We start from the raw sequence: 25000 nt of genomic DNA on the forward strand, positions 1-25000 counted from the left end.
CTTCTCTTTACCACAGAAGAAAATGGCAATGAGGAAGGAAGTGCAGCAGAAATCTTGAACATTACGACTATTATGCAAAAAAAAAAAAAAAAAAGGCTGTTAACTGTTTTCCCCTTTGCTGACTGGGTAGACTTGCCCTCAGATGGAAAACTTCTGATTCTTGTGACTCCTTACTACCAGAAATCACATGAGATGATCAAGGAAGAAAATCACAATGACTATATTTATATCAAAGGCTGAACTTCTCAGAAACAGTGTACCTTGATTAAAATTTCTGGGAGGCTGCAATAAAAATATCAGATGTGAAACTGGCCCAGCAGATCAATTATCATAATTGACAACATTTTATTAATACATATTGAACTCCTAAATGTTTTGGATGCAAGATAACCCCCTGAAAATGATCCTTAGAGAGGCAGAATGCCAGATCTGGGAAAAGAATCAAGGCTGGCTTGTCTGCTGTACAGTTTAAACAAATATTTTTCATCTGGTCTGCATATTCTATGCTTTTGTACAAATTTAGCATCTGTTTGTACCTGCATATTTTAACTTGAGAGCTTTCATTAATTTTTTTCTCTTTTTTTAAGCTTCAAAGCCATAAACATGTATATTTATACCACAGTATTGTACGCTGGTTGTAAAGCTCTGAATTAAGTCATTCTGTGCTTTAGTTTTGATTAGAATGATACAATTAGAACCTGTTATTCTACCAACTAATTACTTGTAGAATGTGACATCTGAAGAATACTACAAGATTACAAATTTAGGAATGAACTGAGAATGTGCTCTGTTTGTATTATTCCCCTATCTTCAGTCAAATCATTGTCATGGAAATGGATTAATACTGGGCCAGTTTCTGTCCTCATCAAAATCTTTCTCACAAAAAAAAAAAAAGAGTAATAAGAATTTTAATACTTCATGTATCAATAAGATTTTAATAGCGTGCTTTGATCTTTTTGCCAGTCTATCACTTGATTGGCTGAGCAGCATCCATCTTTCTGAATCATCATCGACTGGTGTTTGTTTCTCAGAAATTCTCTCTTTTTAAAAAATTATTTGGCCATTGTTGAACCATTTCTGGGTGCCTTTTACCATTTTTTTTCTTACAAGTGCAGCTCAGTGAAAAATTAAAGCAGATTTTTTTACACTTAAATCTCAAATACTAAATTCTCTCTCAGAAAAAAAAAAAAAGAGAGGTTGTATGCTTGTGCCTGTCTTCAGATAAAGAAGGGCTGGCATTTAGAAGTTGAAAAGGCGAGAAAGAAATGCTGTATATTTTTTTTTCCTGTGAAAGCCCTTTGGAGGGTTAAGTCTTATCCAGGCTGTATGTGTGAATACCTGTTGCACATGAACTAACAAATTAGCAGCAAGAAACCATATTTGACAGGCGCTGCGAGGCAGGCTGAAACATCTAGAAAAATAAGTGTTCTCCCCAGTGGTGGAACTGCATCCAGCCTCTTCCAAATGCTATTTTAACTCAGACCAAACCCCCGGGTTCATGGAAAGTAAACTGATCCACGATAAATATATAGTAAATAATTCTACACATGTCATGCTCATTTGTATGTGAATTAATCCAATTTTTGGCCATAAAGGCTGACTTTGCCAGTGCACAGAAGATGCAAACTAATAGTAGGGGCACAGGAGAACTGCCCTCAGTTGAAAACTTGCCACATTTCTGCACCAGTTGATATTAATAAACGCTGTGCCTCAAATGAGGTTAAGATGACGATGACAGCTCAGATCTGTGTGATGATAGATAGATAGAAAGGGAGATACAAGAAGTTCTTACATCTTCCTTCTGTATTTGCATTTTCTTCCAGGTATAGGCCTCACAGTGTCTGTTAACTGATTATTTCCTTTAAACATGTAGAAGAAAAAAGAACAAAAAAATTCCCTTTTTCTCACCGGGCTGCTTATTAGATTTAATATTGGGGAAAGCCCTTCATTTACTCTGAACAAACAGTTCTGTTTTCCACCACTCGCTGTCATGTTTAAAGTAAATAAGTCCTCGTCTCTCCAGCACCACTGAACTCATTCACTTCCCAGAACAAAGCCATTGTATAGAGGTCCACAACAGCCCTTTTCTCTCCTTCCCTGAGCAGGATCTTCCCCGTCACCGTAGTGTGCTCCCCAGCTTTGTAAGGCTTTCACTAATGTGCCCATACTAAAAGTGTTCATGCTTTATTTCACAGAAGAAATGAAGGAAGATTATGACACTATGGGGCCTGAAGCCACAATTCAGACCACCGGAAACAATGGTACAGGTAAGGTATTGCATGATACGAGCATCCCTTTTCTTTGGTACCACTTGTGCATGAAAAGTGAGACTGACAAAACAATTTATTACATGTTTGCAGTTGGACAATTAGGAAAAATATGCATAATTCCCCTGGTTTGTAATTCCCCCCCCTCCCCCCCAGTTTGATCACCAGAGTGCAGTGACCAACATGCAGTGAGTCCTTGCTACCCCTCCTGTGCCCCACAGAGTTTTAGCCCCCAACTCGTTTTAACTGCATCTTTGTGAGATAATAGTGTTCTCAGCAGTGTGAGGAGATGTTTTCCCAGTGAGGGTGAACCTCAGATAGTTTTAAGCAGCTGGGCCAAAATACAGTAGTGTTTAAATGACAGGGACTGTTCAAAGAGCCTGATAATGAGGATGGGATGCACCCTCCTTGGCAGCCCCAGATTCACATGGTGCACAGCATAAGTTACTTCAGGGACATCTTTTCAGCAAGATACACATAAGTCCCTTAGATAGATACACAGACAAACACACTTTAAATACATATTTTAGGAGATTATAATATTTCTGGCTGTTTTTTTTCCCCCCTTCACCTTCCACATCTCTTTCTTTCTCCTCTTCTTAGAAATCAGTACATTTGGTTGAACACGAAATGGAACAGAGATATTTAACAGGCAACACCTCTGAGCCATCTCCTTTTTTCTGTAGCAGAGCAAACCAGTGAAAGGTTTCTGTTACTATTTTTTAATCCAAATGAATTCAGGGGTTTACCATGTTCTTTCCAAAGGCCCCACTCCATCCTCAGCACAGCTGAATGCCATACATCACCCAATGTTTACTCTGCATTGTGCCACAATTTGAGATGTTGAAGATAGATTTTCATGCTTAAAATAAGAGATTTTAAGTACATTTCTATGCATTCCCTTATGAAATTTAGTTCATAGGTAATACCCTTCACAAATATTACTGTAAAAGGTGGTACCTAAGTCTCACAAGCATTTTATTACTCACTCTTTCCTAATGTTGGTAACACCCACATAAAACCCCAGTGTTCTTATTAAGCAACACAAGAAATTTACTTTATCATTCTTGAGGGGGAAAATAATAGGAAACTAAAACCATGTCACTGGTTTCTTCATCCATTAGATTTATTGTTCATGAAAGGAGGGTGGCACCGAGTCACAGTTCATCATTACCTATGTACTAAATAATGTTGCTGCGCAGAACTGGCTATATGTGTATTTTATAAGCTCATTTTATTTCCAAGAGGCGGTAATAAAGTGACAAATTGTGCTTAGCGCTTGGAGAAACAGGACTTTAAAAGATATCTGATTCAGAAATAAGACTTGATGGTTATCTGAATTACCATTACCAGAGACTCTGAGGTCCCCTATCAGTCCGTGTGACTTCCTTTGCACAACATTTTCCTTACCATAACAGGCCTTGACTCTTTCATACTTGTAATGTGGTCTGCTTGAAGGGGAAAGCTTCATGTCCTCTTAGCCCCTTCCCTTTCAGCATCTAATGGTCTCATCTCAAAGCTCAGTGTTGCTGTCACAACATCTCTCTGGGGGCAGGGTGTCATCAGCCCCTATACTTGGGATCCATGGGGTGTCCTGCCTCTACTGAAACCAGTTTTCTGGGGAAGAGGAATGGGTTGTCCCTATCCCACTCGGTGCACTGCAAAGTCGTGGCTCAAAGAGTGCTTTGCATTTAGGTCGCCGGCATTTAAAATGCAAAAGCTGCCCTGGCAATTCCTTCTCCCAGTGTCCTGTGCAAAAGTCTGAGGCATCTCTTTACTCCAGCTGCAATGGGTGGCTTGCTTGAATAACCCCCAGGAGCTGCCTAGTGCTCTGCTAGTATTTAGTTCAAATGTTTTGTCTGAGGTGTTCAGAACCTCCTTCAGGAGAGGCTGATGCCTCAGTAGGTTGGGTAGAATGTGTTTCTCTAATCACTGCTGTCTCCATAGTTACTTAAGAGCAGTGTCAGATCAGTTAATTAAATAATCTAATAAACTAGATGCCTTTACCAGTCTGTTCATCTTCAGTGGAAGATGCCGGGTGACTATGAGGACCTGCAGCATCCTTCATGCAGAGCGAATACTCCCTCAACTTGCCTGTTGAGGTGCCCCAACCATTATTTGAGGAGGAAAGGGAAGAGGTCAGTCCCTGAGCCATTGTAGATCCTTCCTACATAGTCTGGGGAATGTTTAAAGTTTTCTTCCTCAGCCTCACTATAAGCTTTGGGCCTATCTTGAGTGTTTGGCCTCAATTTTTCCCTGCAGATAGTAGAGGGATTTAATACTGATGTTCAGTAAAATAGCTGAGGTGAAGCCGAGACTCGACACAATGAAAAATAGTTGGATCCATGACTCCATCTGCAACAAAATCCATTCCACAGTGACCTTCTGGTTTCCAGGAAAACCAGTCAGGGCTTCCTGCAGACTAACAGGCTCTTCCAGACTGGCCAAGGAAGTCTTTCTTATTCAGTGCAATGTGCCTTTCCCTCTTGACACCAGATCTCACAGTGCTCCATGACCTGGGCTGAACACAGAGATAGGAGATACATCTTCAGACTCACTCAGATACATCCAACCACCAAGTTTCTGAATGTGCATGCAATAACTGTAGTGCATTTTTAGCATCAAAATTATTACAGTGTCATTAGCAGAGAAAGAAAACTAAAATAAAAGGTCTCCATTATTAAATTATTCTGCTATTGTCATAGTGGCAACTTCCCAGTGATACTTAAAGAGAAATCTTGTTATCCATACATTATTCAGCTGTATTTTTATAATGAGCCATGGAGGCTTTACAGTAGAAAAGTGACCATTAGAGTGAAAATTTTAGTCTTTGTTCCTGTTACATGAATTTGTAAATATTTCTGGGCAGTTCTGCAATGGTGACTTCAAGAAGTGATATTTAGCTGAATAGGCTTTTAAAATGTGAATGAAGAATTTTTTCTGATTTATTTTATTCTACCTGTTATGGTTATTGCAACTGGGATGTTTGCAGAAAATAGGTTAACAAAATCCCTACAAACAGACAGAAAAATTTTGCTGGTTTCAATTGCTAATATCTGACAAGCTTCGACCAAAAATCTCTTAAATACAATTTAAAGAAGGGAAAGAAAAACTTTCAGGGGGAGGAAAACAGAAGTAAAACTTGGCAGGTTGGAGGACAGGCCGTTTTCGGGCTGTAATCTGTGTGTACCAATGGGGGCCTCTCACTTCCTGGCTAATGAAGGCTGTGGTTTTATTAGCTTTGTTTGCGATTAAGGGCAGCTATCACCATCTCACAGGACAAGTTCCCACACAAAATAACTGGTCTCCCAAGCTCCTTGAACCTCTCTCTCACTTTATCTTGAAAGGTTCTAAATGCCTCCAAAGATAGCTTTCCTTAATGTGTTTTATTTTTATGTGACACAGGCACATCAGCTTTTGGAACTGAAAATATTTCTGTTCTCCAGTCTCCAATAATTAATAAAAAAATACTTATTTGGTGAAGTCACACGCCATAGATCTCACTGAAATTCTTACCTTGCAGGAGGGAATGTCCAATGTGTGTGCACTGTCAGCCCATGAGGAGTCTGGGAACATGACTTTGTGCATGGAAAATAAATTAGAATGCGGAGTGGGAGCAAGTCTTCCCCCCAGAAGCTGAGAGAGAAGCCTAATGGTTATCAGATGGGTCTTTTTAGTAACTCTGAGTGAGCTTCCAGCCATGTCTGAATTGTCAGTAACACTGCTGGTGAGAAACCAGATCCACATGGTCACCTTTCGCTATTTGTGTTAATCTGCAGTGTTGCAGCACTGGTTGTATTGTTTCAGTTAAGGATCTGTCAGCTTTTCCACTAAATCCCCTTGTTTTTAGGGGTTTATAATGTAGACATAAACATTTGCTTTAGCTCCTGGATTGCATGCGCAGACATAGAAGCTACATAATCCAGAGAATTAGGAAGCCAAGGCCAGTAATAATCACAGCAGTCCTCCACAGCCTGTTGGATCAGCCTCCAGATAGACTTGGGGGTAGAAAGGAAGAACCTCTTTTGGGTTTGAGTTTGGGATGGAAGCTCCTAATACTAATTGAAGCCTTGCTTGGTGACTTGAATGCCCATCCTATAAATGCAGTTGCAAACTCCAAACCACTCCAGCTTGCCTGGAGGAGAAGAAGGACACATGAAACCATCCCATGGAGCCATTCCACCCTTTCCCCTTCCTACTTCCACCTCTTCTCTATGGAAAAAAGCACCCTTTCTTTGCTTCACAGGTAGCACTTACTAGCTCATGGATTAAATCTCGTAAAAATAAACTTGTTTTCCTTGGATCTATTGCTAAATGAAGAGAAGGAGCAGAGAAGGAGTAGTGTTAAGCCAGAGAGTGGATGATCTTGTGACATCTGAAAATCTAGGCATAGCAAGGGGAATGAAAAGGTAGCTTTCCAGCACAAAAAGTAATGCCTCAGCTTTTTTTTTCTGAAAAAAACAAAATGTCCTAAACCTACCCTGATGCTCTTGTGCATAAGGTGTACTCAGTAACCACCATTTTGTTCCCAGCAACAAAATGGAGATAAAGTACTCAGTCTTGTTCTCCATACTCACATTCCCCTTTTCTAGATGCTGCTTTATTTTGGGGTTAAAAGAGGAGACATTGTTTCTCATGCTAATAAAAAATTATAACAGGAGCTACAGAAGAACCAAGAGGAGTTCTGTGGTGGTGTAGCCATTCCCCACAAAACTGCTGTGATAGGAACAGAAGTTACTTTCCAAAGCTGGGGTCTTGTGCCCTATGCCATTTGGTCACTGTCACTAAAATACTGCAGAACAGTTGAGGTGCTGCTCAGCTCATATGAAAAATAGGGCATATTTGTCTCAGCCAGAGGATTTGATTTTATCGGCTAAAGGGATGAGGTTTGCAGAGACGGATATCTACTTTTGTCGATGACGCCGAGATCAGAGCTTCAAATCAGGCACTTCAGGTTCCCAGTTGAGCCCAGTCGGAGGTCACGTCTTGTTTTCACTGACAGCATAACCTTGCATTTTTGTAGGAAACTGAGGCAAAGTATTTACCCATTTCTGAAGAACAAGGAGCTGATTAGTCTCTCATTTCCGGTGGTTACAAGCCATAACACCTTCGATTTCCATGAGTTTGTTCCATATTGCTCCCTGGCATCACTGAAAGCAGAATCATGCCAATTAATATTTTACTTTTACAAGAGCTATAGAATAGTTATGGCATTGCCTCATTTTCTTATTTCACTTGGACAGAAATACATAAAAAATTTTATCAATCATAAGCTGTTATTTTCACTTATGGTCAGTTACAAACAAGTCTCACTAGTACCCTGCCACCAACTGTGTCTTCCAAGATTTGTTAATAAACAAACAAACAAAAAAACAATTGAGAGAAGAAAATCATCAGCTCTTTTTCTTCTGGTATAATTACAGTATTATTTGTATATAACATCAAAGAGTTTTTAATGTCTTTATTTTAAGTTCTGTTCTTACATGGAGGAGAAAAGTACATTTTTAGTAACAGGATGTTTTGTGGTTGAGCATATATTATATTTCATGGACATTGCATGGACAATGAAAAGTTAGGTTTACGTTTAACAAAAAGAAGGAAAACTCTTGTATGGACTGTCAAAGTGTTTTAGGCTTAGTATCCCCATTATGGTCTAAAACATGTGGTTCTATTTGTAGAAATCCTAAAGCAATCATTTTTTTAAAACAACCTATTTTCCCATTGTAAGTTAAATTGTTCAGGCAGAAAAAAAGCAAACAAAAGGAAAGATATGAACAATTCTCTTCTTATGCCTGCCATGGAAGAGCAGCACGAGGCAGGACCTGTCTTGGAGAAGTGGTTTGGTCATTTGCTACCTGCAATTACCATCTCTCTTGTGGGGACTGTCTTGGGGTCTGCAGGATCCAGGGGCAGCTGAGCTCAGTCCTGTAGGTTGAGCTGTGCTCATACCAAAAGCCGTGGGTCCCCAGGAGCCCTCTGAAGGCTCAGGTTCCAGCAATGAAAGATTACCTGCATTACCCAAGGCTCATAAAGTTCTCCTGCTGCCCCGTAGAGCCCATGTTCTTGTTAATTTAACTGCCTGCCCTTACTTCCAACCACACTGGTGGAAAGCCCACATTAATTTTATTAGGAGCTGGAGCAAGACCGATGAGAGCAAGGATCCAGCTGCAGCCCCAGCCATGTAGCTCAAGTACCTCAGCTCAACCTGTGCATAATGTTGCTGACCAACCCAAGCTATTGAAGAGGATTCACTCAACCCTCTTTTCTTTTCCTCTTCTCTCATTTTAGTGAAGAATGCAAATTGCACGTCGGACTTTGAGGAATATTTTGCCAAAAGGAAACTGGAGGAAGGAGATGGGCATGCAGTCAGCATAGCGGAGTACCTGCAGCGCAGCGACACAGCCATTATTTACCCCGAAGCCCCTGAGGAACTGTCTCGCCTTGGCACTCCAGAAGCCAATGGGCAAGAAGAAAATGGTGAGGCTGTAATTCATTTTTAGCCAGTATCCTGACCTCGTGCAGCTGTTGCAATTATAAATGCACTACATGCCTGGGTGTTTACCTTAAAAATTGAAGAACAGCTGCAGCAGCATGGAATTTCATGAGCAAAGATTGGGGCTGTAATTTCAGTGTATTGTGATTTTTTAGTCAGCACATTTGTATTATTTGGTGGGGGAACTGAAGACCTGAATTTAAGCAGGAGAAAGGCTGCTGCTCTACTTTGGGAGTTTGAGGAGTTTATTTAATAGAGTTTTAATACAACAACAGACAGGGTACCTGGCCTATTACTCTCCGATGCCTTGATAAATAATTGGAGAAACGTTGGTAGGAAGGATTTGGTCAATGACATAAGTATTGTAAATGAGCTGGGGCTGGAATGCAAATTGCCAATTGATCAGGAAAAGTATTTCTTAGTTTTCCAGCCAGCCAGGTCTGCTGGAGGAGTGATGCCCGTAATTAATTTCCCAATGGGGTCCGGAGCGGGTCCTGCGAGTCTGCCGTGGGTGTGCACGGGTGCCGGTGCCTCCCGCCGCTGGCTGGAAGTGCCGTCCCTCCCTCTTGGGCAGCAGATTGCAACGATTCCTCTCATACCATCCCGGGCAATCAGCCCATGAGCTGCCATTGATTTGCTGACCTTTTGGCCTGCCTTTCTTTCCCCCCCCATCCCGGGGCGCAGACCTGCCACCTGGAACTCCAGATGCCTTTGCCCAACTGCTGACCTGCCCCTACTGCGACCGGGGCTACAAGCGCCTGACGTCCCTCAAGGAGCACATCAAGTACCGTCACGAGAAGAACGAGGAGAACTTCTCCTGCCCTCTCTGTAACTACACGTTTGCCTACCGCACCCAGCTCGAGCGGCATATGGTGACACACAAGCCAGGGACAGATCAGGTGGGGGGCTGGTTTTAAGTGATTTCTTTCTGTAATAACCCCTTAGAGAAACGATATTGCTTTGATTGGCAATCATTATTAATTTTTCATGGCATTTTGAAGATGCAGATCTTTTAATGGTAATAGCTTTAATTGAGGTCTAAATGATTTTTTGATGGTCTCTTCTAATATGATTTAATAGTCTTATGTTCACGATCGAATGAGTGTGTTAATTTCTAATTTAGAAATTTTATTTGCACTTTAACTTGACTTTAGTTTCGTTTTTATGTTCCTCAAAAAGTGAATGAAACTGTAGCATTTTAATTATACATTATTAAACATCTCAGCAATTTTAATTCCATTTTTCACCTAGTTTTACTTTGCAGTGTTGCAAATAGGAACTCCAAGACATACTAAAAATCTGCTAATATTTTTTCATTACTTTTTGAGTAACTTTTTCAATCACATGAAATTACACGCATTTTGTATAATCGTTTGTTAAACATAATCACACATTTTGAGAAGAAATCTTCCTGCAGTACATACAGGCTATCATTTGTGATTGTGCCAATAGAATTGGGCATTGCTTTCATCTGTATAGCCCAGCAGCATATCTGCAATAAATCAAAGTAGTTTTTTCCTCGATGGGATATGTGTAATGTTATATCAGTGTCGCATTTAAGGAAATCCTGCATGTCTCAAACAGGTGACTGAGCTTCCCTAGTGCTCCTGAAACAGGCTAGTGATAGACCTGTGCTACAAAACTCTTTACACATCAGCATAAAAACTACTTCTCACAGGAGAATTACTTGTCAAAACTCATCTTAAGGAGGGCTGTAATGGAAACTCAAGTGGTGTGGTTAAAAGTTAAATAAATAGATGTGTGCATTGTCTCAAATTATAAAGGCTTTATGCCATATTTATTTTTCTTAAAAACCTGAAAATCATAATCAGCTGTATTTCTCTGGACAGGTTTTTCTCAGTGAAAGGTAAATTCAGTTAGGCAAACACACATCTTCCTAATCCCACGATTTTTGCAATTAGCATTTTTAAGAGAACCGTATCTTTTGCTTGATCTTAAATCAATATAAATTATTCCAGAGCACTTTCTCCTATTCTTTCCTTCCTGTGGCTTTTCCAGTAGACAAACACATGTATATTTTTCCTAACCTGATCCACTGTAAGGTTCTTTCTTTTGCTTTGTATCATTAAAAACACCAGGGGAGGGAAAAAACCCGCCTCGATATTTATCCAACGTAACCGCCTGAAATTTCACATGCGAGAGCACGCTGGTACTGGCGCATTATGAATGGTAGCTTTGGTGTTGAAAAGTCCCCTCATTTGCTCATGGCATTTACAATTAGTAAATTAAAATGATTGTATCATATTAACAGTGGCACAACTAAAGTTTATAGTAGTCCTCGGAGGGCGATGGGGGGAGACAAAACAGCTGTTGCTGTTTGTTTATGCAACTCAGCAACATATGAGCACGGGTCCCTCAATGGCGCGCGGCGGGCTGGGCTCTGCTTGATCTTTGAAGGTTGCTGCTGTTTGAACAAACCTCCCTGTGTCCCATGTAACACCATCTGTCTCGCCAGGAATGTGGGAAGAGGCAGCACACCCTCGCAGTTGTCATACCGTTTCGGTGCTGCCTTTTTTTTTTTCTTTTTATTTTTTTCCCCCTTTTTTCTCCCCTCCCTGATCTCGCAAAAGGCTTTTGTGTCATGGCTGCCTGCAAAAGCCTGACCTCCTACCTTGAGCATCCAGAGTGGTTGGCTACTATCAAGATAATTACAATTTTTAAAATTAATCATTTTTTTCCTCTCCAAATTCAAAGTCATGGGGCTTTTCCTGCTTGATGCAAAAAGGTCAGATGCCTTTGATTACATCTTTACACAACTTTTAACTTTCAACTTTTCCTTGCCCCTTAGAAGAACACCGGGGGAAAACATGGCACAAAACATAGCTCAAGTCTTTCCTGCTGCTCTGTGATTTCAAAAAACATTTCCAGCAGCAGCTCATGCTGAAGATGCAGTCTCTTCTGCTTGATAATGAACTAAATCTTACATGAAATGCCACTAACGACAGTGTTTCTCTCTTTCCTCCACACGCAGTAAACAGAATTTTTAAACAAGATGAGTCCCACATGTTCAGAATCTGCTAGGAATATTAAGAGCCACAAATCTTCTTATAAAACTGTTTCTCTCATCATAAGATACCTTAAAGCAACACATTTCTGATGAGAGACTTAGGAAATAATTCTAAAGCAAATATCGGATGCTCATGTGAAAGTACTTTCTCATTTGTTTCCGTTTACTGCCAACATTTTGATTTTTATTGCAACACTGATGAGACAAATAAATGTACGTGCAGACCTTTTGGTCCGCTTGATGAATTCAGAGCCACATTAATTTCATTTTTGTTTTTTAAGATTGAAATTCATGGTTTCTCTTGCATAAAATTCATGTTGATATCTCTCCTTTTCCCCTTCTTTTTCTCTCAGCACCAAATGCTGACCCAAGGAGCAGGCAATCGCAAGTTCAAATGCACTGAGTGTGGCAAGGCCTTCAAATATAAACACCATCTGAAGGAACACCTGCGAATTCACAGTGGTGAGTAGCGGAGGTGCTGGTGTGCTCATTTGCATTTTGTTTAATTAGCTGAGTTTTTAAAGACTGCTTAAAATTTACACAGTTCTGCTTCTGGCTTCTTGGAGCTACTAAGGTATTTCATAAGTGATATCTGAGTCATCCTCATTTATCATGCTGTTAATACCATGGTCTCGCTGAAAGATTTGGAAATAGTAAAGCTTCCTGCAAATAATATAGATGGTTTGACAGTTTGAATTAGAAGTGTTCATTCATTGCCATGCAGTCAGAACCTGAAGAGTCCATTATAATTTCCAAAACAAAAAGTCCCCCCCTGAGTGAAATACAACTCATATTCTCAGATAACATGTGAACACCACACGTCTCAGATTGAATGACTTGGACATTATGGCTCTCCTGCTTGACACAGCATTCAGCACACAAAATGTCACCAGGCTCTGCCCAGGCACAAGCTCTATCAATGCTGACTTGGAGGTTCTAGCACCAGGACTCAGTTTGTCATGCCATGCTCATATCCAGGGAAAACTCCATTTTTTGTGAGGGTTAAAAGAAAAAAAAAAAAAAGAAAGAGCAACCAAATCAAATTTGAATATTCTTGATTTGATTTGACTCCTTCCCCACAGGCTACTCACCTGTGACTGCCCTGGTCAGTCTGGAGCCAATCTCACGCCTTGATGGCTGTTGCCAGCTGGATACTCTGGGTCCAAACAGATCTCAAGACCTATAGAAAGAGGAGGGTAAAGCAATGAGAGTGTGTGGCCTTATTCATAGTATTAATATTTCCCTCACTAGTAATCAGTGAGTACACAGCCGATCAGCTAGACATCAAATGCAATCACTTGCAATTATAGCAGCAACAATGATAATTAACATTTGGTTTTAATTATCATTTTAGGTGAAAAACCGTATGAGTGTCCAAACTGCAAGAAACGTTTCTCCCATTCTGGCTCCTACAGTTCGCACATCAGCAGCAAGAAGTGTATTGGTTTGATCTCTGTAAATGGCAGAATGAGAAACAATATCAAGACGGGTTCTTCTCCTAACTCTGTATCTTCCTCTCCTACTAATTCAGCCATTACACAGCTAAGAAACAAGCTGGAGAATGGCAAACCACTTAGTATGTCTGAACAAACAGGCCTACTGAAAATTAAAACAGAACCACTAGATTTCAATGAGTACAAGGTTCTTATGGCCTCACATGGGTTTAGTGCAACTAGTCCTTTTATGAATGGTGGACTTGGAGCAACCAGCCCCTTAGGAGTCCATGCTTCTGCTCAAAGTCCAATGCAGCACTTAGGTGTAGGGATGGAAGCACCACTGCTTGGGTTTCCTGCGGTAGGCAGTAATTTAAGCGAGGTGCAGAAGGTCCTACAGATTGTGGACAACACGGTTTCCAGGCAGAAAATGGACTGCAAGGCTGAAGAGATCTCCAAGTTGAAGGTTTACCATATGAAGGATTCATGCTCTCAAGCTGAGGAACAAGGAGTTACCTCCCCCAATATTCCCCCCGTGGGTCTTCCAGTAGTAAGTCATAATGGTGCCACTAAAAGTATTATTGACTATACATTAGAGAAAGTCAATGAAGCCAAAGCTTGCCTCCAGAGCTTAACCACAGACTCGAGGAGGCAGCTCAATAACATTAAAAAAGAGAAGCTGCGAACCCTAATAGACCTGGTAACTGAAGACAAGATGATAGAGAACCACAATGTATCCACTCCATTTTCATGCCAGTTCTGTAAAGAAAGTTTTCCTGGTCCCATTCCGTTGCATCAGCATGAGCGTTACCTGTGTAAAATGAACGAAGAAATCAAGGCAGTCCTTCAGCCTCACGAGAACATGGTTCCCAACAAACCTGGAGTGTTTGATAAGCAAACCCTCTTGCTGTCATCAGTACTTTCTGAGAAAGGAATGACTAGCCCCATCAACCCATACAAGGACCACATGTCTGTACTTAAAGCATATTATGCTATGAACATGGAACCCAACTCTGATGAACTACTGAAAATTTCCATTGCTGTTGGCCTTCCTCAGGAATTTGTGAAGGAATGGTTTGAACAAAGAAAAGTCTACCAGTATTCAAGTTCCAGGTCACCATCACTGGAAAGGGCCAGTGCCAAGGTGGCGCTGGCTGCCACCAACAACACTCCCACTAAAGACTCTTTGTCAGCCAGATCTCCAATAAAGCCTGTGGACTCTATAACTTCACCATCTATAGCTGAACTCCATAACAGTGTTACTAATTGTGATACTCCTCTCAGGCTAACAAAACCTCCTCATTTTACCAATATTAAGCCAGTTGATAAATTGGACCACTCTAGGAGCAATACTCCTTCTCCTTTAAATCTTTCTTCCACATCTTCTAAAAACTCCCACAGTAGTTCTTACACTCCAAACAGTTTCTCTTCTGAGGAGCTTCAGGCTGAGCCTTTGGACTTGTCTTTACCAAAACAAATGAAGGAACCCAAAAGTATTATAGCCACAAAGAACAAAACAAAATCTAATAGTGTAAATTTAGAACACAACAATGTTTCTTCATCATCTGAAAACTCAGATGAGCCGCTGAACTTGACTTTTATCAAGAAGGAGTTTTCTAATTCAAATAATCTGGATAAAAGCACTAACCCAGTATTTGGTATGAACCCATTTAGTGCCAAACCTTTATACACAACACTTCCACCACAGAGCGCATTTCCCCCAGCCACTTTTATGCCACCAGTCCAGACCAGTATTCCTGGGCTGCGACCATACCCAGGACTAGATCAGATGAGCTTCCTACCACATATGGCCTATACCTACCCAACTGGAGCAGCTACTTTTGCCGATATGCAGCAAAGGAGAAAGTACCAGCGGAAACAAGGATTTCAGGTAAATTGTTGCAACTGTTTCTCCTTTGAAAAGCTAGAATTTAGCATTTTGTGATATGTCCTCTTATAGAAGAAAAAGGCTTAATCTTTAGTCAACATTTCTGACAAAATTAGTAGAGCTTATTTAAGTCTCAACCTGCAAAAATATGTTGGAGAAGGAATAAAACCTGCACTTACCTTAGGAGTACCTCTGCTTGTATTCAGAAGCAGTACCAATAACTTTGAACATGCATAATAATGCTTACTGATTTTATTCTGTTAACAGTTCAGCTGTTTCTTATTAAATTTGTATTTAAACAGTAATAATAATAATAATGTTCATGAAAAATGCCATCCTAGAGAAAAGAAAGAGAAAACTTTGTAGGGAACCTTATATCTTAAGGGTGTAACTATATCCCACCATAGGGAAAAGGAGCAGTGGGAGACCCTTTGGAAGTCACTCACACTTGGATGCAAAGCTGTATCCCTCTAAGCAGAGGTCCATACGTCCTCAGAGCCACTGTATTTCACTGAAAGCCCTCAAAGCTTTCTTTTCCATGCTTTTTGGGGAATTGTTCACCCACTGTGTCTGTGAAAGGTGTTCTCTCTTATGAATGTCTGAAGATTGAGAAAAGTAGACCTGTAGCCCCTTCCTTGGTCCACCTGCTGCCCTTTCCAGACTACAAGTCCTCTAATCCTGCCAGTCATCTGGAACAGCTTTGAAAAAACACAGAGATTAAATGAAATTATTTGGAGAGGTAGCAGCTAGGGCCTTTAATCGCAGACAAAGTCTTTCCCTGGACATGTAATCTGGGTCAGCACTTCTTCGTGCCTGGGTACAACCCTTAATCCTTCCCTCAGGCTGTCCCAGAGTCAATGCAGATGTAGCAAAGGATTTTGTCACTTGCATGGCTACAGCAAAGCACAGCTTCACAGAAGTCTCATACTTTTATAGCTTTTTGCTGGGTGTATTCAGATATAATGTACAGAGTTTAGTTAAATGAGATTAACTGATTATAGATTAATAATTTCTTTTTACATTTGCGCCTGTTCCCCTATGTCCTGTTATGGTCTATTAGTAATTTTACTGACTAGTAAATGTTTTATAGTTTCAAATGTGAAAATCAGGTATGGTTTTACATTACAGACTGTAATCCCTCTTTGCACAATAGGAGCACAAATAGCACTGCACCTCCATAACAGCTGTTCCACTATTCCAATTTACAGTACATCTGCCCTCTTTGTAAATGTATTTAAGCCTATTTAATCTTCTCTAATATTAATTAGTGCAAACCTAGTCTAAGAAAACTGAACTGTGTGATAGCAAATGGAAATGTATGTTATCATGCAAGTTTGCACTCTCTTTGGATCAAGACAAAATAAATATCAAGAAATTTAATAATTTACTGATCCACATTCATTATTGCTTAATGCTGAAGGCTGTTTTAACATAGATAGAACATTGATAAAAAGTGTTATTAATATTCCCTATTTCAAATTACAAAATTAAATATAAAAATATAGCTTGAGGCCTTTAGTCGGGAGACATACATTTAAATGGATTGCATAATAATAACATTTGTACCTAAATATAAAATTCAATTAAAACCTTTCTACAGATAGAGAATACATCCAAGTTTTGGTGTTTTGAAAGAAATGATCCCTTAGCTGTTGCTTACACTTACCTCTGTAAAATATTCCAACACCTTTTGGTGGCCGTGAAGAGCCTTCCCTTTGTACTTTCTGCTCCTTGAAAATATTTAGTGCTCATGTGGTAAATACTGTTTGCTTGTGTAATATATATTATTGCAGAGTGCTCAAAGACAGAAAGTTGGCTTGAAGCATAGAAGTAGAAGGGTCTTCATTATTTACAGTGATCCCATCAGCTAGAGTTTCATTGCCAGTGGGTCCCTAAGCAAAGAGGGACCACCACCCTGAGGGGACATGATTTTAACTTCTCTGGGTGGTTGGCTCCTCCGTGTGAAGGAGTGGTGGTGGAAGTGGGTGATGCTGACAAGTGGTTCCCTCACAGGGAGAATTGCTTGATGGAACACCAGACTACATGTCCGGCCTCGATGACATGACGGACTCCGACTCCTGTCTGTCCCGAAAGAAGATCAAGAAGACAGAAAGTGGCATGTACGCGTGTGACTTATGTGACAAGACATTCCAGAAGAGCAGTTCCCTGCTGCGACACAAATATGAGCACACAGGTAGGGCAGCCGCATGCACCAAGGGAAGGGCTGAGGTTCATGCTGTGTTCTTCACGGTCTTTCATGAGCATTTTTGTACTATGAAGAGTTTAGCAGGTGCTGAGTTTTCCAAAAATTCTTTTGCTTGTTTCAACTTAACTTTTTAATTTTCCTTAATGGCTATTGCTTGGTGAAGGACAGTTGGATGAGATGGGGTGAATGTCAGTAGGTGTTGTGCAAGATTCCAGGCCAATTGTGATGGCAGTTGTGGCAGTCAGCATCTCGCAGAACAAGCCCTCTTGAAATGAGGCATGCCTTAGCACTCAGAAAGAGCTGCAACTTGGTCAACACCGAGCCTGGCATGGGAAGTAAGAATGACAGTGTGTTTCTTGTTTCTTAGACACTATCTGACCCTGCTCCATTTATCCAATAGAAAAACTTCCACTGACGTAAGCAGCAGAAGAGCTGTCTCTGGACGAGTTATCTGAAAGCAAACAGCTCAGGGGGTTTTCTCTTGCTATGATTTTGCAAGCCAGCAGCACAGGCAGGTTGCAGTTCACTTTTTCACTTCCCAGTTAATGCCCAGGGATAGTTCCCTTCTTTCCTGAATAGGAACTGATTTTTGTCTAGTTCGAGGAAGTTTGCCAAAGCTCATAGCGAATTGTCAGCTTAAAAAATACTTTTTTTTTGAAAAAGACGTTCCATCACACCTGTGCTTGCCATGGTTCACCTTACAGACAATGCTCCCTTCCCCACTGTCAGCCAGGACAGAGCTCTCCAAGGGGGACACATCAGCTTCAGCATGTTTTAAGTTAGGGGAAAACAGGACCAGAGCTTCTCAAATAATAGAGATATCATGTTGTGTTAGACAAAGGAAATGTGAATTATCATGTGAGTTATTGTGCAGCAGGACATAAACCAAATTCCAACTTCCTAGAGTTAGAAAAAGCTTACTCAGGAGGAAACTTTCCTTAACTTTGAAAGCTGAGTCTCACTTCAGGAAATGAAGCAAGTCACATCATCCTTCAGTCTCACCATGTGATGGTAAAAACCTTATACCTCTCTATTAATACATCTTCCAGGCCACACATAACCATTTGGTATTTCACAGATGAAAAATTTACAACTTAGAAGTGAACCGTGCCTTTAAAATGAAATCCTTTACTTTGTTATTTTTCCTTATACTTTTCTTCCAAATTTTAAGATAATCCCACAAAGGAAAATACAAAAGGAAGTTAAAATACGTGTGGGATTAGGAAAGAAAATTAAAAGCAACATTTCGGACTAGATCAAGATCAGCCAGTTCATTGGTGGAATGTGCTTCCCACTACATTATTCAGACCAAATTGTTTATTCAGGAGAAGAAGCTTTGAAGGCTTTACGTCCCTGCACCTTTCCTCTCCTGAATGATTTTATTACAGCCATCTGCAAACATTATGGTTTACTACACTACTACCGTAAAGCTCTTATGTTAGAACTGGCCTTCATATATATTGGGATCTGGACATATGGTTGAATCCCATAAAGTTGGTAGTCCATAAGGTCGACAGACATATGGTTGAAAGGCTGAAAATTTGACAAGCTGAAATGTGTGCAATCACCTTGATTTGCAAAATAAACTGCATTCGTAAAAGCAAAAATATGTTATGATCTTGAAGTAGCACAGGAACCTACTGCCTAGAGAAATGCCACACAGCTGCAGCACAGGGACTTCTTCTTTCCTCTGTCCCTTTCGGCTCCTCAACTTTATGTCCGTCAATTTTATGAGACTCGGCCTTATGATCCAGAAAGTGTATATGGTGTCATATTTAATACAAAAGAACTACAGCACATCATTAAGCTGGAGCGTGGCATTTCAAGACAGGAAGGATGGTCTTGTGGCAAAGGCACAGGCGCTGGGGCTGAGAGCACCACGCTTCTCCTCTGCCTTGCCACAGACTTCCTCTGAGAATTGCACCGAGTTGCTTCATCTTTCTCTCACCTTTGCCCATCTTTGAAACAGAGGGAAATGATACCAGCCCACCTCTCCAGGGCATCCCTGCAGCCTGAAATCCTGTGATGGAAATCTCTGGATAAAGTGGGAAGTGTTAAGGATGTGTTCAATTTTATGGAGCCTCCATGCATCACACTTGCGTTAGATAGAGGTGGCTGGGAGCTCTGAACACTTCCATACCTGATGCACAGCCTTCAGGAGGCACACTGCACTGGCACTTTGGCTAATGGCTCAGATTCATCTGAAGTGAATTTAAAATTAATCTCATAGTTTCAGGCAAAGGTTGTAATTGCATTAATAGCATAGGTATGAAAATGCAGCCCGTGTTCAGTGGAAGGAACCAAAATGAAAGCAACACCATGTTCTGCATTTGGAGTCATTGTAAGAGCAGGCCCAGGCTTTTCAATGAACTTTTTGACACTTAAAAAAGAGAAAGAACTTCTTTTCTGAGTATGTTTTTTGTCCAGCTGATCATAATCTGTTGTAACTTCATGAAAAACTTGTTTTAGGAGGAATTGGAACACTTCCTGTCTTTCCTGGAGAAGCACAAATAGTGGATGTTTTCTATACCGATGTTTTCCTATGTAAAAAGAATCTGTGTGCTTTCTTAGGAATTTTTTCTGATATTGGAACAATCAGAGTTTTGTTTGTCACCCCTTTTCATCGTCCACATACCTATTGCAACCTGTGCCCTAATTATCATTTATTCCCAATCAAGTGTTATTAATGAGAAAAAAAGGAATATTTCAGGTGTTGCAGTAGAACTGAGTTTCCTGCCAGGACAAGAACAGGATTTGTCTGGTTCTTTGTGTCAACCCAGGAACTTTTGATAGGACCATGTGGCTGCAGAACAAGAAACTCTGTGATCACCTTTGTACACCATGCCTGCCACAGTTTAAGCTCAGTAAAACAAGGGTCCCAAATTTCATAATCCCTATTTTTTAATTTATACAATATTGGTGGTATTCTGCAATAGGAGAAGGAAAATTTATTCCATTACTGCAATGAGTGAATTGCATCAGTTCTGGCTCATCTGAAATTTAGTGTAGAGGCCACTGTTTGTTGCAGGACTAAATTCTGCCAAGTTAATTTTGGGATGCCATTTAATTTTGAGAGTAGTAACATGTCCTTCTTAAGAGTCTGAGCTTCACAAGGTTCTATTTCTTTAAGGTCAGGGCTTGCAGCACTCTAATTAGGGTGCAGAGCATGGCAGGTACCACAGGAATTCAGTGCTCACATGATCTTCCTGTGAAGTCTTATGGACATGTCCTAATTTGGTCTAGCTGAAATTAGTTGAGCCAATAGGGCACATGTCTAATCTCAGATTTTTCCAAGCTGCTTAGCACAAGGTTCAAGACACTTTCCTTACGAAAGGTGAAGAAGGTGGTTGCCTTCATGGCATAGCATCACTGCTTTGGTGAGCAAGAAAATCTTTGTGTTAAGGAGGAAAAACAGGAGTGGGTAAGAGAGCATGAGAGCAAAAAGAATGGAGCATCTAAAAATAGAGAAATAGCCTGGCTCCTGGTCCAATCCCCCTTGGTCATCAACACTGATTCAGGAGTAAGGTGAAGGTTAGTGTTTGTTCTGCCATCGCCAACGCCCATGTCTGCCACACACCAGCTTAACGTAGCTTCACAAGGGAACTCTTAGTGTGCCTTCTCTGCAACAAAAGCTGGAAACAGTTCTTCAGAATCCTACCTAGAAATTTAAAATCCTTTCATTGTTGTTCTATATTACATCATATTCTACTTTATTACTTGTGTGGGCTGTTGAGGGCCTCATAGCTGTGCTATTGCTTTCATCCTTTCCTTTTCCACTGTATATTTTATTAAGACCTCTCTTTTATTTTTGTAGCTTTCATGCTGATGCAAGCACTAGTTTTATTTCCAGATTGATTCTGTAAACTAAATATTGTTCTTGAGCCTGGTAGCAAATCAGCTCTCTCTGGCTAGTATTTTGAATTCCCAGCTCGGGAGTTTTCTTTATTTAGAGCTTGATTCATAAAAAATTTACATGCTATTTAAAGGTTATTTTTTCTTGCTTTACTATGATACAAGTTTTGAATTCCCCATTTTACACTCAAATAAAGAAAAGAAAAGGATATATTCTGTGCTTGTGAAATTCGTTCTGTAGACAAGGTCTCCTATTAAAAGTGGAACAGGTGCAGCTTGGGCAATTATATATAAATTGCATTTATCCTGCACCTTTGACCACTTTGCTGTGCTCTGGCCACTAATCTGTCTCCATTGGGATTACATCTAACATTCAACCCCCCAAAGAGCTTCAAAAGAACTGCCTTTAAAAAATGAAAACAAACTGTCACAAAAATGTTTCCTTCTTCCCTCCAAAGAGTGGAATTCCTGTTTGACCCCTCCCATAGAAAAAAGACCCACTTGCCTTAGGCAAAGGATGGATGATACTTAGTCTGGGACCAGTGACAGCTTGTGATCTGATGTCTTGTGACTTTTATACCACTGCACATGGGAAAGGCAGAGCTTTTTAATCAAAGACTTTTAGCCCAGGAAGATTGAGAGATATCTACTGTTGGAGAGTTTTTGTTGTTATTGTTGTTGTTTTAACAGAAATGCAATTTCAGAGACTTTGCAAGGAGAAAGGTTGTAATTTCCCATCTGCAGATTGAGTGTGGGCCCCTGTGGGAACCTCTTTCGTGCAATAAAATAATAAATAAAGCCCAAATATTTCCTCTAGATATTTGAGAGAGATTTGTCCTTCAGTTTTACCGTAGAATGTGGCATTTACATCACACATGCACCTGATGAAACACAAGTGTTTTGTGAGCCCTTCTGGGAGCTGCCTTGGGTTCCTCTCTCCTAGCTCCATCCCCCATGGATGACACAGGTGCTGTCAGATGAGACTGGGAAAACCTGTGAGGTGGGATGTTAAAATCTGCCTCCTTTTGACTTCTCTGTATGCCACTGATGTTATCAATGAAGTGACATTGCATGACAGTGCTCTAGGACAAGGCATGATGGCTTCAAACTGAAAGGGAGTGAATTTAAATATTAGCATATTTGATATTAGGGATATTCTTGACTGTAGGAATGGTGAGACAGTAGCACAGGTTGCCCAGAGAAGCTGTGGCTGCCCCATCCCTGGAAGTATTCAAGACCAGGTTGGATGGGGCTTGGAGCAACCTGGGATAGTGGAAAGTGTCCCTGCCCCTAGCACAGGGGTAGAACAAGATGTTCTTTAAGATCCCTTCAAACAAAAACCATCCTAGGATTCTGTGACTACCTAAAATTGTAGGTCCTCCTCATCCATCTACAATTGTAGGTCCCCCTCATCCACCTACAGTTCTTGACTTATCCCCATCCCCAATATAAAATACCTTACTTCAGCTTTATTTTATGGCCTACTAACACATTGTAGGGATTAGACCCTCCTTTTAAATGGCTGAAATCCTGGGTTTTGCACACGGGGGGAAGAAAATAATTCTGCAAATGTTCAGAAACCTGATACATTTAAAAACATATTTCAATTAGTGTTGTAACAGCTGCACAGTGCTAAGGTATGTTGTGTGGTGTCTGAACAAAGAACTTTACTCAAGCTGTCAGGTTCCCTCAGATCAAAACTGAGGCCTTGATATGGATGTGTTAGACTAAATAGCTCTAGTATGGCCTTTTTAGTAATGATATGAAAATATGAAGTATTTTATTCATCTCATTTCTAAATTAATTTATAAAATATGGATGATTCCCACCCAGGCTACCTCTGTGTTGGCTGGGGGGAGGCCCCAGGTAGCATGAGTGGGAGGTGCAGTGATGAACAAATGCCATGTGGAAGGGATGAGCAAAGCAGCCAAAGACTGAGGGACATGAGCCAGCCTTGGGGAGAATGGGTACAGACAAGTCTGCATTAGAAGCAGTGGAGGTGGTTGACTTTTGTTTGAGGAGAGGAAAAGTTCTGGGTAACTGGATGGAGCACAGCTGTGGGGTGAGAATCCTGGAACGGTTTGGATTGGAAGGGATTTTTAAAGGTCATCTAGTCCAACCCACCAGCAATCAGCAGGGACATCTTCAGCTCAGAGCTCCATCCAGTCTGACCTCAAATGTTTCCTAGAATGGGACAGAGAAGGGTGTAGTGAGCATCAAATGCAGCATGCATCAAAAAAAAATCAGGGAATTTGAAGTAATGGAGCAGGAGTGACACTGTGGAGAAGTGGAACAAGACAAGGGTTGGGCTTGTTGATGTTAGGGAAAAGTAAGTCAGAGGGAGGGACTGAGACAGCGTGGGCAGTTCAGTGAGGAGGACACAGAAAAGAATGCCGAGGAAAAGGAAAAAGTCTATGAGGTACAAAAAAGGAACAAAATCAGCAATTATGGTGGTATTAGCAAGGAGACATTAACGTGTTGCTCTGAGAGGGCTCAGCAGGACAGCTGGGTGGAGGGAGGGGTGCACCCCATTGAGTGGTTGGTAGTGTTGGGAAAGCTCCCACCTCACTCCTGAGGGTTTTCTTCTGGCAGTGCTGAGGTTTGAGGAGTGCTTAGGCTGAGAGTGCTTTGGGATTTCAAGCTAATTTGAGTAAGTGACTTTATCGTGCTAAAATCCCTGAGCTGAGGCCATGGGATTTCCCCATCCAGGCTAAACTTGTGCCTGGATTGGTAGCTGCCTCAGCTCTGGATTTGTTGTACCCCCAGGTCAAGGCTGGAGGTTCAAAGCCAAAGTACATTTACAGCCCAAAGCTCGAGTTTTCTTCAAGCTTTACTTTTAACCAACAGGTTAAATTGTCAGAAATTCATGTTTAGGAAACAGATCACAAAATCAATACTACTATAATTCAATGTATCAAACTTGAATTTTCAATTTTGCTGTGGAGGGAAATAAAGAAAAAAAGGAAACACTGTATGTGTGCAAGCTTAGGAAATTCTCATACAAAGAAATGCAGTCTGAGCCCTAATTTCCAGGCATCCGCTAATTTCCCTGTCACTTGTGTTACTCTATCTGTGGTTTCTTCCATATTTTCCTTGCTGCCAGATCTCCCCTTCATTTCATAACACACAATTTTTGGCTTCCTTGAGCATTTGTTAATCACACCTTATTAAATGTGAACTTTCACAGTGGGACTTGAAGGTAGCTGTGACTAGATCGGGGAAAAAAATTAGCATAATCCTTGGTATTCATTCTTAACAACTTTGCCATGGAAGTGGAATTTTTTCTGTGCCTGACTTTCTATGCTCTCATGTCCCAGGGAAAAAAGCAGATCAGTTTTATAAAGAAGCAGCTTGAGTTTTCCTGGAAGTTGAGATCCTTCAGTGGTCTGAAAGCATTTATGTTTTTTCCTGCTGGATTTCCTTCCATACTGGCAGTGCCAGTGACCATCTTCCCGACCCTTTCCTCTTGGCTGGCATTTTCTCCACTGTGCTCCTCCTCTCCCCGCACTTGCTTCTTTAAGAATTAAAGGAACACCACACTTTTACAACTGGCAGGATGGGAGGGCTCTGGTGTGAAGTTTATTCCTGTTCTGGTCACATGCTGCATGAGCTAAGTATGATAAATACGCTCAAGGAATCAGGCCAGTTCACTAATAAGTTCCTAACAATCTGCTCTAGCAATAGGATATGCAAAGCAGGGCTCTGCATTTGAGGCATCAAATACCAGCATTTTAATATGCATAAAAATAGCATGAAATATAAAATAATGGCCAGTTGGCACCTTATCTGCCTGCATGGTTGCACCACTCTGGAGCATTCAGCTGAAGGACACT

General features: G+C 40.8%; 1 protein-coding gene across 5 annotated transcripts in view; it reads left to right on the top strand.

Annotated features, from left to right (window-relative positions):
• Positions 1-25000, top strand: part of ZEB2 (zinc finger E-box binding homeobox 2) — a 114271-nt gene that overhangs the window by 85902 nt on the left and 3369 nt on the right. For all 5 annotated transcript variants that reach the window (XM_071562612.1, XM_071562614.1, XM_071562613.1 and 2 more), the window contains 6 exons: positions 2196-2267; positions 8556-8744; positions 9445-9659; positions 12142-12250; positions 13143-15112; positions 17123-17303. In XM_071562612.1, coding sequence (XP_071418713.1) covers positions 2196-2267; positions 8556-8744; positions 9445-9659; positions 12142-12250; positions 13143-15112; positions 17123-17303 — 2736 coding nt within the window. The remainder of the gene's footprint in view (positions 1-2195; positions 2268-8555; positions 8745-9444; positions 9660-12141; positions 12251-13142; positions 15113-17122; positions 17304-25000) is intronic.

The sequence above is a fragment of the Pithys albifrons genome, chromosome 8, assembly GCF_047495875.1.
Source record: "Pithys albifrons albifrons isolate INPA30051 chromosome 8, PitAlb_v1, whole genome shotgun sequence".
Classification (NCBI taxonomy): Eukaryota; Metazoa; Chordata; class Aves; order Passeriformes; family Thamnophilidae; genus Pithys; species Pithys albifrons.